General features: G+C 28.3%; 2 protein-coding genes across 5 annotated transcripts; both read left to right on the forward strand.

Moving 5' to 3' along the window:
- The first annotated feature begins 1,432 nt into the window (after nt 1-1,432).
- On the forward strand, nt 1,433-11,869 carry LOC111413193 (hexokinase type 2-like). 4 transcript variants are annotated; one of them, XM_023044083.2, is made up of 7 exons: nt 1,433-1,699; nt 9,823-9,985; nt 10,043-10,398; nt 10,499-10,595; nt 10,898-11,090; nt 11,169-11,601; nt 11,657-11,869. In XM_023044083.2, the coding sequence occupies exons 1-7, from the start codon at nt 1,550-1,552 to the stop codon at nt 11,738-11,740; spliced, it is 1,476 nt and encodes a 491-aa protein (XP_022899851.2). In that variant the 5' UTR covers nt 1,433-1,549; the 3' UTR covers nt 11,741-11,869. The 4 variants fall into 4 exon arrangements, with proteins under 4 accessions (XP_022899851.2, XP_022899850.2, XP_071051576.1 ...); XM_023044082.2 differs by lacking the exon at nt 10,499-10,595 and adding an exon at nt 10,688-10,787 and having other exon boundaries at nt 1,434-1,699; XM_071195475.1 differs by lacking the exons at nt 1,433-1,699; nt 10,499-10,595 and adding exons at nt 6,826-6,957; nt 10,688-10,787.
- Nucleotides 11,870-12,479: 610 nt separating this feature from the next.
- On the forward strand, nt 12,480-13,327 carry LOC111423229 (protein LTO1 homolog). Its single transcript, XM_071195482.1, has 2 exons — nt 12,480-12,866; nt 12,921-13,327. The coding sequence occupies exons 1-2, from the start codon at nt 12,860-12,862 to the stop codon at nt 13,325-13,327; spliced, it is 414 nt and encodes a 137-aa protein (XP_071051583.1). The 5' UTR covers nt 12,480-12,859.
- Nucleotide 13,328: the final 1 nt, after the last annotated feature.

Genomic DNA, 13,328 nt, shown 5'->3' on the forward strand with positions numbered 1-13,328 from the left:
ATTTAGTGAGCGTTTATCTGACAGATTTCAGATGGTTAAGGTGAAGCAAAACTTTTCTGAACGTCGTCCTGTTTTTGCAGGAGTTTATGCATAGTAACCGTCTAACACAAAAACGCTTTCCAAATTGCAAATATTTGTTAAAGTAAATATTCTATTTCTCTTAAAATATTCTATTATATATTATTATTATATGTTTTATTTATTTGATCTTCTGTTTGTTATTTTTGGTAAGTAAAAGCTAGTAAACTAAAAGATTATCAATCGTAAATAAATTAAACAAAAAACTGTTGTTAAACAAAAAGTGTCATGGCCTGCTAATAAAAATACAAATCGTTCCTGCATTTCCTGCATGTTTTGATAAATTTACGAATATGAGAGAAACTACAATAAATTGGTATAGGTATGTTTATAGATAAATTGTAGAGAATTAAATTCCCTTTCGTGTAGGCTAATAAAATATGGGGCGTTCCATTTAAAATTTTCGACTTTCTCCCCATTGAATATGGAGAAACGGTAATTCAATTTTTGACCACCTGTATAAGATATTCTGATACAATATATGACAATCTATTTGAGAGCATCTGAAGAGTAATCGTGCCAACTTAGAGCTTTTTTGAATGAACGTGGAGCATGGTGAAATTTGCCAAAGAAACCTTAAAATCTAAATAATTCGAAAACGAAAAACGCTAGGTACCAATAACTTTTATGAAAGTCAACATATTTTTTTACGTACAATTAAAAGGTGCAATAAAAACTATAGCATTCCATTTAAAATAACGAAGTTATAGTCTACTTCCGGTAGACCGGAAGTTGCAGCCATCTTGAAAATATTTTAGATCGAAAGTTCCGACTGAACAACTCATACTATCAAAATTTCAAAACTGTACTGGAACCTAAAAAAGTTTTGATGGACCAGTTACGTGAGACACCCTGTATAATAGCCATAAGATCTATTATAGATTTTAAATCTTTGGTTCTTTTCATGCAGGTATACTTATGTGGTATATCCTTGTGGTCAAAGTATCGATTTAGTATTTGAATTCTATCCATTTGGTTCCATTATCGTTTACTTCATTCTCTCCGTATCGTCCTATCACCTGACTATTTTGGAACTTAACGTTTAGATCTTTATTTATTATTTCTCGTCCATTTCTTGTTTTATTTATTTCCTCAAAAAGCATATCGAAAAATCTGTCCTTGGTGCCTATGTCTAAGTCGTCTGTGAGTGCATAGAATAAAATTGACATTTAAACGTCAAATTAAATGTCAATGAAATAATTTATTTAAATAAATAAAATGAATTAATAATCTCTTACATTTTATTCTTACCCTTTAATCCCCTCTAAATACACCTCTTTTAATTTATTTATACGTATGTACTTCAATAAATTAAAAATTCATTCTTATTTTTTTTTATTTTAATCAGTTGTCAAAAACCTTTGAAAATGTCAATTTAAAAATCTGCCGTGATGAAAAATATCTTTTCGGTTTTCGTGTAATTTTCGATTCGATTAATTTCGAGAGGTTCGTCTAAATTTGAAATTTTGTGATGCGGTGCAACGTCGGTTATAAATCCATCGGTAGTTTCTGTCAATTGATAAGCCGTAATTATGGAGGAAAAGTCGCTAAAAAATTGGGGAGTCGTGATATTACGGTTACAACCACCGGAAGAGACAGCGACTGTGGTACAAAAAATCAAGTAAGAATTTAATGTTTTATATTAAAAATTTTTTCGCGCCAAAAAAAAAACTTTCACTTCTCACTTCTTCATTCAAAGTGTTTAAATCGCCTCGAGTTCCGCACCGTTATTGGACCGTTATACCAAGGACCCAATGGGGGGATTTTTTTTTTTGAGTTTGCAACAAAACGAACGGTATCACAACGAAAGTCCCGCATCCGTTCGCGTTGCACAAATTACTATCTCCTCAATGATTCTGTTCTCCTGGTACAATTTGTTAATATTCCATCGCTATACAACATTTTGTTTAAATTTATTTTAATTTATTTCAAATTATATCCAAAATTTTCCCACAAAAAAATTATTTTTAAAATAATTCCGCTTTAAAACGAGCATTTATTCTTTCTAATTGATTTCAATTAAATCATTAAAAAAAATTATGATGAATATTGAGAAATTTTAATTTTAAATTTGAAACGTTCAACTGGGAATTTCCAAGATGATTTAATTGAAATACAACCCGATAAACTCACAAAGGATTCATCAAGTTATATACAGCAACTCAAAAATTGTTTTAAAATCGGGGCACGTTTTCTAAAACGCGTATATAACAACAATTACGTAATCTAGAACTTTTATTTCTAATCGTCACATAAAACGAGGTTTCTGTCGCGTTGTTACACAACACGGAATGTTTTTTTAATAATTTTTGTACACTTTTTAATGGTTTTTTTTGTATCTATTTTTTTCCCACATCCTGTTGTTATCTTTTATAAACTTACAAAAAATAGCGTGATTCAATATCATTTGAGACTGTTTAAAACGTATTTTTTTAATAATTATATCAATTTTTAATAAAAAAATTAATTTGAAGTGACAAATTAAAATTTTAGGTTATCTTGCCGATTTGACAGAAGAAAACGTCAAATTTCGATTTCTTCTAAATCTTTGTAGATTAACAAGTTAATGTGAAGATACGAAATTTGTGGTTTATTATAATAATTGCTTCATATACAACAATGATATAAAAACTCAAAATGAAATGAATTATAATAAATAAATTCTATTTGGAAATACTCTGAAGTTGGTTAAATGCTTTGTTGCTAACATCAAGTTATTCAATATAGACGCGAATTGACGTGTGTCATAAACATAACCTCAAAATTTTTCAAATATATCAAATTAATACCTCTCATTATACTTTTAAATGATTTCTTATTGATTTTGTACCAAATTATCTATAACTACACAAACGTCAAATTATTTCAAGTTAACAACCTTGAAATACTACATAGAACAATTTTATTTGACCAATTGGATCGCGTTATGAATCACTTGATATTGAGAAAAACGGGATTTTCGTTTTCATCTGTCTAAAAATAGAAGACTTCTCAGAATAGACCATAGTAGTAACCAATTTCGGCCCTTCGCCATCTTCAGAGACTCTACAAATAGATTAACATCTCTCATCTTATCCATTTTACAAAAAAGTTTCCTAATATTTCTTTTTGTTTTGTTAAAAAAGATCACATATCAAAGTCGAAATCAGATTATTAGTTACTAATTTACAAAATTAAAGTTTAAAAAGTTGTAAAATGAAATTAAGGACAAAGTGTTACAATGTTAAGTAAATAAAGGCCGATGCTTTATTTCAAAATTCTAAGTTCAGTGCTACACGTGTTTAGGAATTTATTTCCTATTTAAATTTTTCCGATTTAATCAAAAAACGTTTTTATCTCCTGATATCCTTTAAATTCAAGTTATAAATTTTCCACGTGAGTTGGGTAATGAAGGTATTTATAGGAATATATTTTAACAATCTTTAGCTCTTCAAAAAACCATATAACTCAAACCATATAACTCTTGATTAATTCGATTCTTGTAAATTCACTTTGAAAAGCTGTGTAATAAAGAGATCGCTTTAAAAAGAATACCCATTTAATGTTGCTGCCTAGATTTTGGTATATCCCTGAAGTAATAAGTCTGTAGTTGTTTTGACGGTAATCTTTACTTATTACTTACTATATAATCAATACTTAATGTGTAGCACCGAACTTAGAATTTCGAAATAAAGCATCGTTTAAGCCTTAATACGGCCTTAGAAATATGGCCGAGAATCGAACGATGAAGCTGGAACAAACCTTAGCTTTACTTAAAGTGTTACAAGTTTAAAAGGTCAACCTCAATTTTGACATATTTGTAATCTTCATTAAAAATCCTTTAAAATGAGTACAAACACGACATATTTATCTTCAATATTAATGAAGTTATGGTCAACTTCCGGTTAAGAATGTCAACCTCAATTTTGACATATTTGTAATCGCCGTGAAAAATCCTCTAAAATGAGTCGAAACATGATACGTTTAATTCTAATGACTCGAAAAAAAAAATCAAAAATTAAGGTTGGTATTAATATTTAAAAATTAAATTGCTATCTTCATTGTTGCTAACTTCGGGTTTAATGTTTTTTATTCTAATTTTTTTGTTTTTAGAGATAAAACGGCTTGTTTGGATTCATTTTAAAGGTTTTTTTTAATAAAGGATACATAATGAAAGAACACCATGAAGTTGTCTATTTGTCTATTATATAATAACTAACTTCAGGTTTAAAATGTCAACCTCAATTTTGACATATTTGTAATCTTCATTAAAAATCCTTGAAAATGAGTACAAACACGACATATTTATCTTCAATATTAATGAAGTTATGGTCAACTTCCGGTTAAGAATGTCAACGTCAACTTTGACATATTTGTAATCGTCGTGAAAAATCCTTTAAAATGAGTCCAAACATGATACGTTTAATTCCAATATTACTCGAGATATAAGCAACTTCCGGTTTGAAATGTCAATGTCATTTTGACATATTCTTAATTTTTATAAAATGTCTTAATATTTGTCACAAAAACAAAAATATAATAAAAAAAAATAAAAAATTAAGGTTGGTAATATTTAAAAATTAAATTGCTATCTTCATTGTTGCTAACTTCGGGTTTAATGTTTTTTATTCTAACTTTTATGTTTTTTGAGATAATTACGTCATGTTTGGACTCATTTTAAAGGTTTTTTAATGAACATGACAAATATGTCAAAATTGACGTTGACGTTTCAAACCGGAAGTGATTGTATCTCCATTAATATCAAAGTTAAATATGTCGAGTTTGGACTCATTTTAAAGGATTTTTTATGAAGTTGACAAATATGTCAAAATTAAAAATTCGAACTTTTTGGTTTTTTGAGATAAATGCGTCAAGTTTGGACTCACTTTAAAGGTTATTTTATGAAGATTACGAATATAATAATAAAATTAAAATTGACATTGACAACTGAAAGTATTTTTCACGACTAAACCGTCTTCAGACGCACGGCTAAACCCGAATATTTCTAGTTCTAGGTCTAGTGTTAGTTCTAGTTTTAGTGCAATAGAAATATGCAACATAGTGATATCTTATGGTAACTAGCGCTATCTACTGCTGTCGTTTGTATATGAGAGATGTTAATCTATTTGTAATTCTATATAAAATAAAATGTCCGAAATTGTAGGTTCATCAATTTTTTCTATTGTAGAATTTCTTGGTGTATCTAAGTCGGTTCTTAGACGTATGATGCAAATCGGACTTGAAATCGTATAACGTGATTGGCGCTTAGCTTTATCCTTTAAAACAAATAGTATTTTAAGTCTTTCGATATTCTGCATTTTTTCTAAGATAAGTTACACCTTTACCCACCAGACAGCATGAAAATCTCAAAACGCTTAGTCAAGTAATGTATAACGCGGTCCAATTATTGATTACTTACTATCTTGGCTCTTTCCTCTTTCTTGTTTATTCCATAAACAAAAAGAAAATAGAAGGTTTAAGTAAAGTTATATTTTACCAGGGTTGAATGACCTATCAGGAATATTGAGTAAGATTACGGATTAACGTTATTTCAGTTAAATTTACTAAGGTAAATAATCCCCGGATAACAATACTAATAGGTACAGCCAACATAAATCTAGTTACAAAATAGAAATAATCAAAAATGAAAATAAATCTTCATTGAAATCATAAAATTTCTATTCGCTTCAGAGGTCAGCGTTATTTCGAATCTTTTTAACTCTAATCATCACATTCTAATCATGCGGACATCATGTACTAATCACGTCGGTTTCTTATTTTTGATAAATATGTCATAATCGGTATCACAATTACAACATTAAAATAATTTAAAATAAAAAATTTTATGTAGAACAACATTTATTGAAGAAATTTGTTATCCACATAAAAAAAATTAATTATTGATTGGGTTGGGAAATATCTGGAGCACAACCAGCTGATACTTGACCTGATTCACATTGATTGTGTTGAGAATTTAAATTCAAGTTCATGAACGTTACTTAAATTAGAAAAGGATTAAATAAAAAAATGTCCTTAACATTATAAATTACGCGTTATTGTTACACTTGTTTACACACCCACATTCTTTGTGCTTAATTTTTATTGGAAATCACACCTCCACAACGATAAAATGACGATAATGCGATAAAAAAGTAAATAAAATATAGTAAAGCAAAAAAAGTAGTAGGAAAAAAATGTTTTTCTCTCAATGTCACTCAATGACACGAGGTTCTTCACATTACTAGTCAACTTTCGATGATTAAAATGACTAAAATGAGTTAGATAAAGAAATATTTAATATTTTAATTATAAAATAATTAATAATAATCAATTTTATTTTTGAAGGGGTGTGAATAAAGTCAGACTTTCTTATCAGATAAAACAAATCCCAAATATTTTTAAACGCCGACAAGTTTTATCGATTTTTATCTTATTTTGCATGAGACACCTAAAAATACTTGACATTATCATTCATATCATACATACAAATCTTCCCCTTTCATATTTAAATTGAACAATAACAATTAATTAATCGAACTCTAATCCTACATCATTAATTTTATACAACCTGTTTTATGTTACCCCGACTTTATTATTTATCCGATAAAATTGACCATTTTTTGCGCCAAAATAAAAAACCTAATCGAAGGAAATGGTTCAAAAGATAACCAAAAGATAACCAAAAAAATCTTTTCAAAATATATTGGCAATTTAAGATAAAACTTTCAGTATTGATTCGAAATTGAGTGTGGTGTTCAAATAACGTTAAACTCTTTGAAAACAATGGGAAATTCATGCAGAAGTAAAGAAAAACCTTCTCAAACTGTTGTTTCAAACACACAAAATAACCCGTCTACGATAAAACAAGAAAAAGAGAGCTTATTAATCCCCCAAGAGGCTGTACGTATTATTTTCACCATTTTAATCGCATCATTTTTAAAAATTTTTAATGTAGTTAATATTTATCAAATCATTATCAATATAATTAGTTCCATTAAATACGTTTTTTCCCTAAAATAAATCTAAAATTAGATTAAATCATTAAATGTCAATTTAAAGTGAGGTTGTGTTTATTTCTTACCTCGGAGTTTTTTTTTACCAAAAATTCTTATTTTTTTTTCATTTTTAGAATTTCCCATCAACAGAATGATTTTCTTTATAATTTCATTCAAATTTCAACATTTTTCGTCGATTTTTAAACCAAAAATAAATTATAAATGACGTTTTAACCCCGTTTTATTTTGACATTTCTTTTTGTACTGTGAGGTCAAATTAGCATTCAAAAAAACGGCATAACGATTTATTTATTCAACGTAAAAGTGAGGTTATGTTTATTTCTCACCTCGGAGTTTTTGTATCGAAAATTCTTATTTTTCTATGTGGCTTAACGCCATTATCTAATTTTCTTATCAACATAATGATTTTCGCTATAAATTCATTCAATTTTCAATAGTTTTCGTCATTTTTAAACCAAAAATGAATTATAAATGACGTTTTATTTTGACATTTCTTTTTGTACTGCGAGATTACTTTACTTAACCTTTTTTATCAAAAACAATAATTTTTTTCCAATTTTCTTATTATTTCATCTCGTTTTAAATATTTTTCGTCGATTTAAAATCGAATTAATTGAAAATGACATTTTTTGCGCATCCCTTAAAGTACAAAGTGAAATTAGCAACCAAAAAGTGTCAATTTCGATCCGTCAATTTAGCAACATAACCTTTAATTTTATTTATTTAATTTTTTGTTGTGATATCATAAAGCGATATAAGTTTTTAATTTAATCCGTTTATCAATTTCCTTTACAAACAAGTTTAATCCACGTAATCAAATCTCCCGTCATTTGTTGTTTGTATATTTATGATTAATTTCCTGGAATTTACTGGATTTGTAATTTGTGGAAGTTCTACCAGCTTGTTCATTGGAAAATATGCTGACTTCTCTTTGTTATTCATTACTTTGATAAATGTACTGCGCATTACTTTGCGAATTTATTCAAAAAGGCAAAGAATTTATTTTATCGTTTTTTTTTTTAAATTTTTTAAATTATAAATAATCTTAACCTATTTATTAATTTCAAAGTCCCCTTGGTTAATGACGTAATTGTTTTATCGCATATTTCTAAACCTTGTAGACGTTAAATAAAATCGCTTTAAAGATAAAGAACTTCATGGCTTTTTTGCGGATAGATTAAAAAGTTTTTTTAGGCTAAATTTAATAAAGATAACGTTCATAATAATTGTTTTAAAACCATAGTTAATTATCTACTTAAATAATTTAATTAAAAAAATTAACCTCAAAATATATTAAAGAATTGAAAACTTACCTGTATATATTATAAATTTCTCTTTCACTCCGATTAGGCAACATTTCCCCAACTTACAACTCTATTAAATCTTACATAATTTAAATATTACAACAAATTACACCACAAACACCAATCACTAAATTAAATAATAACAACATAACCTCAAACAACAATGACATTTACATGATCAAATTCTTATTTTGATATATTCAAACTATTTTTTTTTGATTTCAACAACTCCTTCCTCTCTTTCTATTTCATTGAATTCTTATATCTTCGATCTCTTTCCGGATGTATGACACACACCTCTCCATCTTTAACCAATGAAAAGGCAAGGTCCAGGAGGCTTGGTCAACGCTTGCGCGGCATCTTCTCGTCAACGTAAATACTCAAATACAGCACGTAAACTTTCATTCAGTTTACGAAGGCGTTTCGAAACCGTTAAGGTTAACCACGTGATACAAATTTTTCCTTTTTTTCGATATTATTGTGATTGTAGTGCATTTTAATTAAAAATGGGCCTAAAAACTAAATTACCTCAACCTCATTATCAGGTATGCCGTGTATTTTCTTTTGACATTAAGAATTCTTTTTTCTGATTGGTTGAAAATAAGGGTGTGTGTATGTGTGCGTTAAGATTAAAAACGGGTTATTATTTCGTAGGGTTTTATTTTAAAACGGGTTTTGAATGTGTTTGGTTCAAAGAATGAGTTAAGTTGTTGATTTTGATTATACAAAAAAAAATAACAAGTCTACGCGTAAATTACTTTCAAATAGTGTCAGTTAAAGGTCACCCTGCGGGGGAATGTGGAATTAAATTATTGGAATTCAAGATTTGTAGCGGGAAATTTAAATTTGTGATTATAAAGAAATTAAAATGATATTTTACTTTCCTATTTGCGACCTTGAAGCGAAATTACCGGTTATTAATTTGTAATAAATTAATACATTAAAATATGCGATATTTTAGATAACCTAAAAAAATCCCTTTTAGATAAAAAATGTTTTTGAAACCTTGAACTTTATCTATATAAAGTCCAGAATGTATATTTTTAAATCATTATCACTATAATGCTCAAAAAAATGCTAAAAACCTTACTTTAATCAAAATGACATTTAAATGTCAAATTGACATAAACTGTCAAATTATCGGTACTTTAAAGTTTAAAGTCCTGCCATTAGATAGTCAGTAATCTTCACATACTATTCAAAAGAAAACATTTAAAGAAATTTTACCAGAATTTGTTATTTATTGTTATTAAATTTATTAATCTTTTCCAGCAAATTGTTTCATTGGAATTTGATATTATCGCGTTATAATCAGTTTTATTGATAGACATAATCTTAAAATCTTAAAAAAATAGAAATATTTTTAAGTATTTATCATTTATTTCCATTTCCTTTCTTAATAATTTATTACTTTTGTTAGTAAATTTATTTTTTATTATTTTTAGATTCGAGATAGATGTAAAAAACTAATTCTTTCCACGGATGATTGTCGCCAAATAATGTTAAAATTCAATAACGATGTTGAAGCTGGATTAAAAAAGGCCACACACGCTTCTTCGCCGGTTAAATGTTTTGTTACTTACGTTCAACATTTACCAACGGGACAAGGTACTTAATATTTAATTTTTCCATTTCCGATTATTAAAAATTTTTATTTTGGTTTAGAAAAAGGAAAGTTCCTTGCTTTGGATTTGGGAGGAACGAATTTTCGCGTTTTATTAATCGAATTGAGTGAGAAACATTTCGAAATGCGCTCCAAGATCTTTGCCATTCCAAAAAATATTATGACCGGTACTGGAACACAACTTTTCGATCACATCGCCGAGTGTATGGCAACGTTTATGGCGGAAGTTAAAATTGGCCCAGAACCTTTACCTTTAGGATTTACATTTAGTTTTCCATTACAACAAGTTGGATTAAGTAAAGGGATTTTAAGTCGATGGACGAAAGGGTTTAAATGCACCGGTGTTGAAGGAAATGACGTTGTTGAGTTTTTAAAGACAGCCGTTGATAAACGAGGGGTAAGATAATAATCAAAAAGATATTAATCAAAATTTTTTAATGGATTAATTGGGTTGCCTAACTTCAAAAAATTTTAAATTTAATTTATTTTGGATTTAGTTAAAAAGTCGTATTATGGCTATTTTGAATGATTCGACGGGTACTTTGGTTGCTTGCGCGTGGAGATCGCGATTTTGTAAAGTTGGATTAATTATTGGTGAGAGGAAAATGTAAAAAACATTTTTTTTCACATTAAAAGTAGTTAAATTTTCGTTTATTTGTGTTTCTTAGTTTGTTCTTTGCTTTCAGGACATCAAACTTAAAATCACAGCCGTTTTAAACGACACAACCGGAACTTTGATGTCCTGCGCTTGGAAGAATCCTAATTGCAAAATTGGGTTGATTATCGGTAAATAAAATGATCCCGAAAACGATTTTCCTTTCATTATCAACCTAATTTTCCAAATCTTCCTCTCTTAATCTGTTTTAAAAGGAAATTAATTGAATATTGCTGTTTAGGAACTGGTACAAATGCTTGTTATGTGGAGAAGCAAAAAAATGCTGAATTTTTTGACGAACCCAGTACCGGCTCTGATGAAGTTTTAATTAACACGGAATGGGGTGCTTTCGGCGATGATGGGGGTCTCGATTTTATTTTCACCGAATTCGACAAAGAAATTGACCAAAATTCAATTAATCCAGGCAAACAAAAGTAAGTAAAAAATAATTAAAACAAATTAGGCAACCAACAATGCATAAAAATAATTTAAAATTATTTTTTTTTGGTTAGATTTGAGAAAATGATTTCTGGTATGTATATGGGGGAATTGGTTCGTTTAGTGCTCGTTAAATTATCGAAGGAGGGTTTGTTATTTGGCGGAAAATCATCCCCTGAATTAGAAAAGCGGGAACGATTCTATACAAAATATGTGTCGGAAATCGAAAGTGATCCAACGGGGGTTTTTACAAAGCAAAAACAGATCATGTTAGAAATGGGATTGGGTCACGCTTCCGAACAAGATATGGTGAACGTAAGATTCGTTTGTGAGGTGGTCTCAAGAAGGGCCGCCTCTTTAGTTTCTGCCACGCTAGCTGCTTTATTAAATCGAATGGGTGAGCAGCATGTCACAATTGGGGTCGATGGAAGTGTTTATAGGTTTCACCCGCATTTCCACGGATTAATGATGAAAGGAATTGGTGAATTAACTAATCCCGGAATTAAGGTATTAAAATTAAAAGAATTTTTTGCAAATTTTTAACCAAACGTTTTTAATTCAGTTTGATTTGATGTTATCTGAAGATGGAAGTGGAAGAGGAGCAGCTTTAGTGGCAGCTGTAGCGGCTTCAAAAGTGGGTAGATGAGGAATGTTGAATTTTATTTTAGATTTTCATTTGAAATTGATCTACTTAGAAGAGTATCATTTATTTTTGGACTTTGTTCCTAATGTAAAATCCTTTTTTAGACTTATTAAAGAGTTTTATATTGTTGTATATATGATTTTAGGATATTTCTTATTATTAACATTGTGTTATTTATTACTTAACTCTTTATTAATTAATTTTGATTGTAATAAAAAGCAAATATTAGTTACGATACGATTTATAAATGTAAATAGTAACTTGTACTTTTTAAGAGGCATAAATATACTTTGTTTATAGAAATTTATTCTTTTTTTACAACAAAATGTTATTTAAACATTTTAAGATAGGCAACCCAAATTTCAGACGTTATATAACCTATAAATTAAAATGACAGCTTTAACTTTAAAAACTAAATATAAATGAAAATTATGCTGATTTAAACGAAGTATTCGATAACATAGTGTTTGGTGAAGACAAATTGATTGTAGAGGGTTATTCGGAAGGATTAGAAAAAGGTAGAAAAGAAGAGAATGTTAACTCTTTATTAATTAATTTTCATTCTTATAAAAAGCAAATATTAGTTACGATACGATTCATAAATGTAAATAGTAACTTGTACTGTTTAAGAAGCATAAATATACTTTGTTTATAGAAATTTATTCTTATTTTACAACAAAATGTTATTTAAACATATTAAGATAGGCAACCCCAATTTCAGACGCTACATAACCTATAAATTAATATGACAGGTTAGTTTATTTATTAAAATGTAATTCTAATTTTAACTTTAATAACTAAATATAAATGATGCTGATATAAACGAAGTTTTCGATGACATAGTGTTTAGTGAAGACAAATTGATTGATGAGGGTTATTTGGAAGGATTAGAAAAAGGTAGAAACAAAGGGAATGTTAACTCTTTATTAATTAATTTTTAATCGTTATAAAAAGCAAATATTAGTTGCGATATGATTTATAAATGTAAATAGTAACATGTACGTCTTAAGAGGCATAAATATACTTTGTTTATAAACTATGTTATTCTTATAACAAAATGTTATTTAAATATTTTAAGATAGGCAACCCCTATTTCAGACGTTACATAACCTATAAATTAAAATGACAGGTTAGTTTATTCATAAAAATGTAATTAATTCTAATTTTTAACTTTAATAACTAGATATAAATGAAAATGATGCTGATATAAACGAAGTATTCGATAATATAGTGTTTAGTGAAGACAAATTGATTGAAGAGGGTTATTCGGAAGGATTAGAAAAAGGTAAAAACGAAGAGAATGTTGAAGGTTATCATTTAGGATACCATCGAGGCGCTGAGGTTGGTGCAGAGCTTGGTTATTACTTATCTGTTGCCGAAAGTTATCTAAAATCGTCCGAAAAATTATCAGAGAAGGTGTTAAAATCACTCAAAAAACTTGTGGATGAAGTAAATAAATTCCCAAACTGTAATAACAAAGACGTTGATATTCTGAGTGAATTAGATAATATTAGAAGTTTGTTTAAAAAGACGTGTGCTTTATTAAAAGTGGACGCGTTTTATCCCGAATTAGATAATTTATCATTTTAAA

This window comes from Onthophagus taurus, chromosome 3, assembly GCF_036711975.1.
Source record: "Onthophagus taurus isolate NC chromosome 3, IU_Otau_3.0, whole genome shotgun sequence".
NCBI lineage: Eukaryota > Metazoa > Arthropoda > Insecta > Coleoptera > Scarabaeidae > Onthophagus > Onthophagus taurus.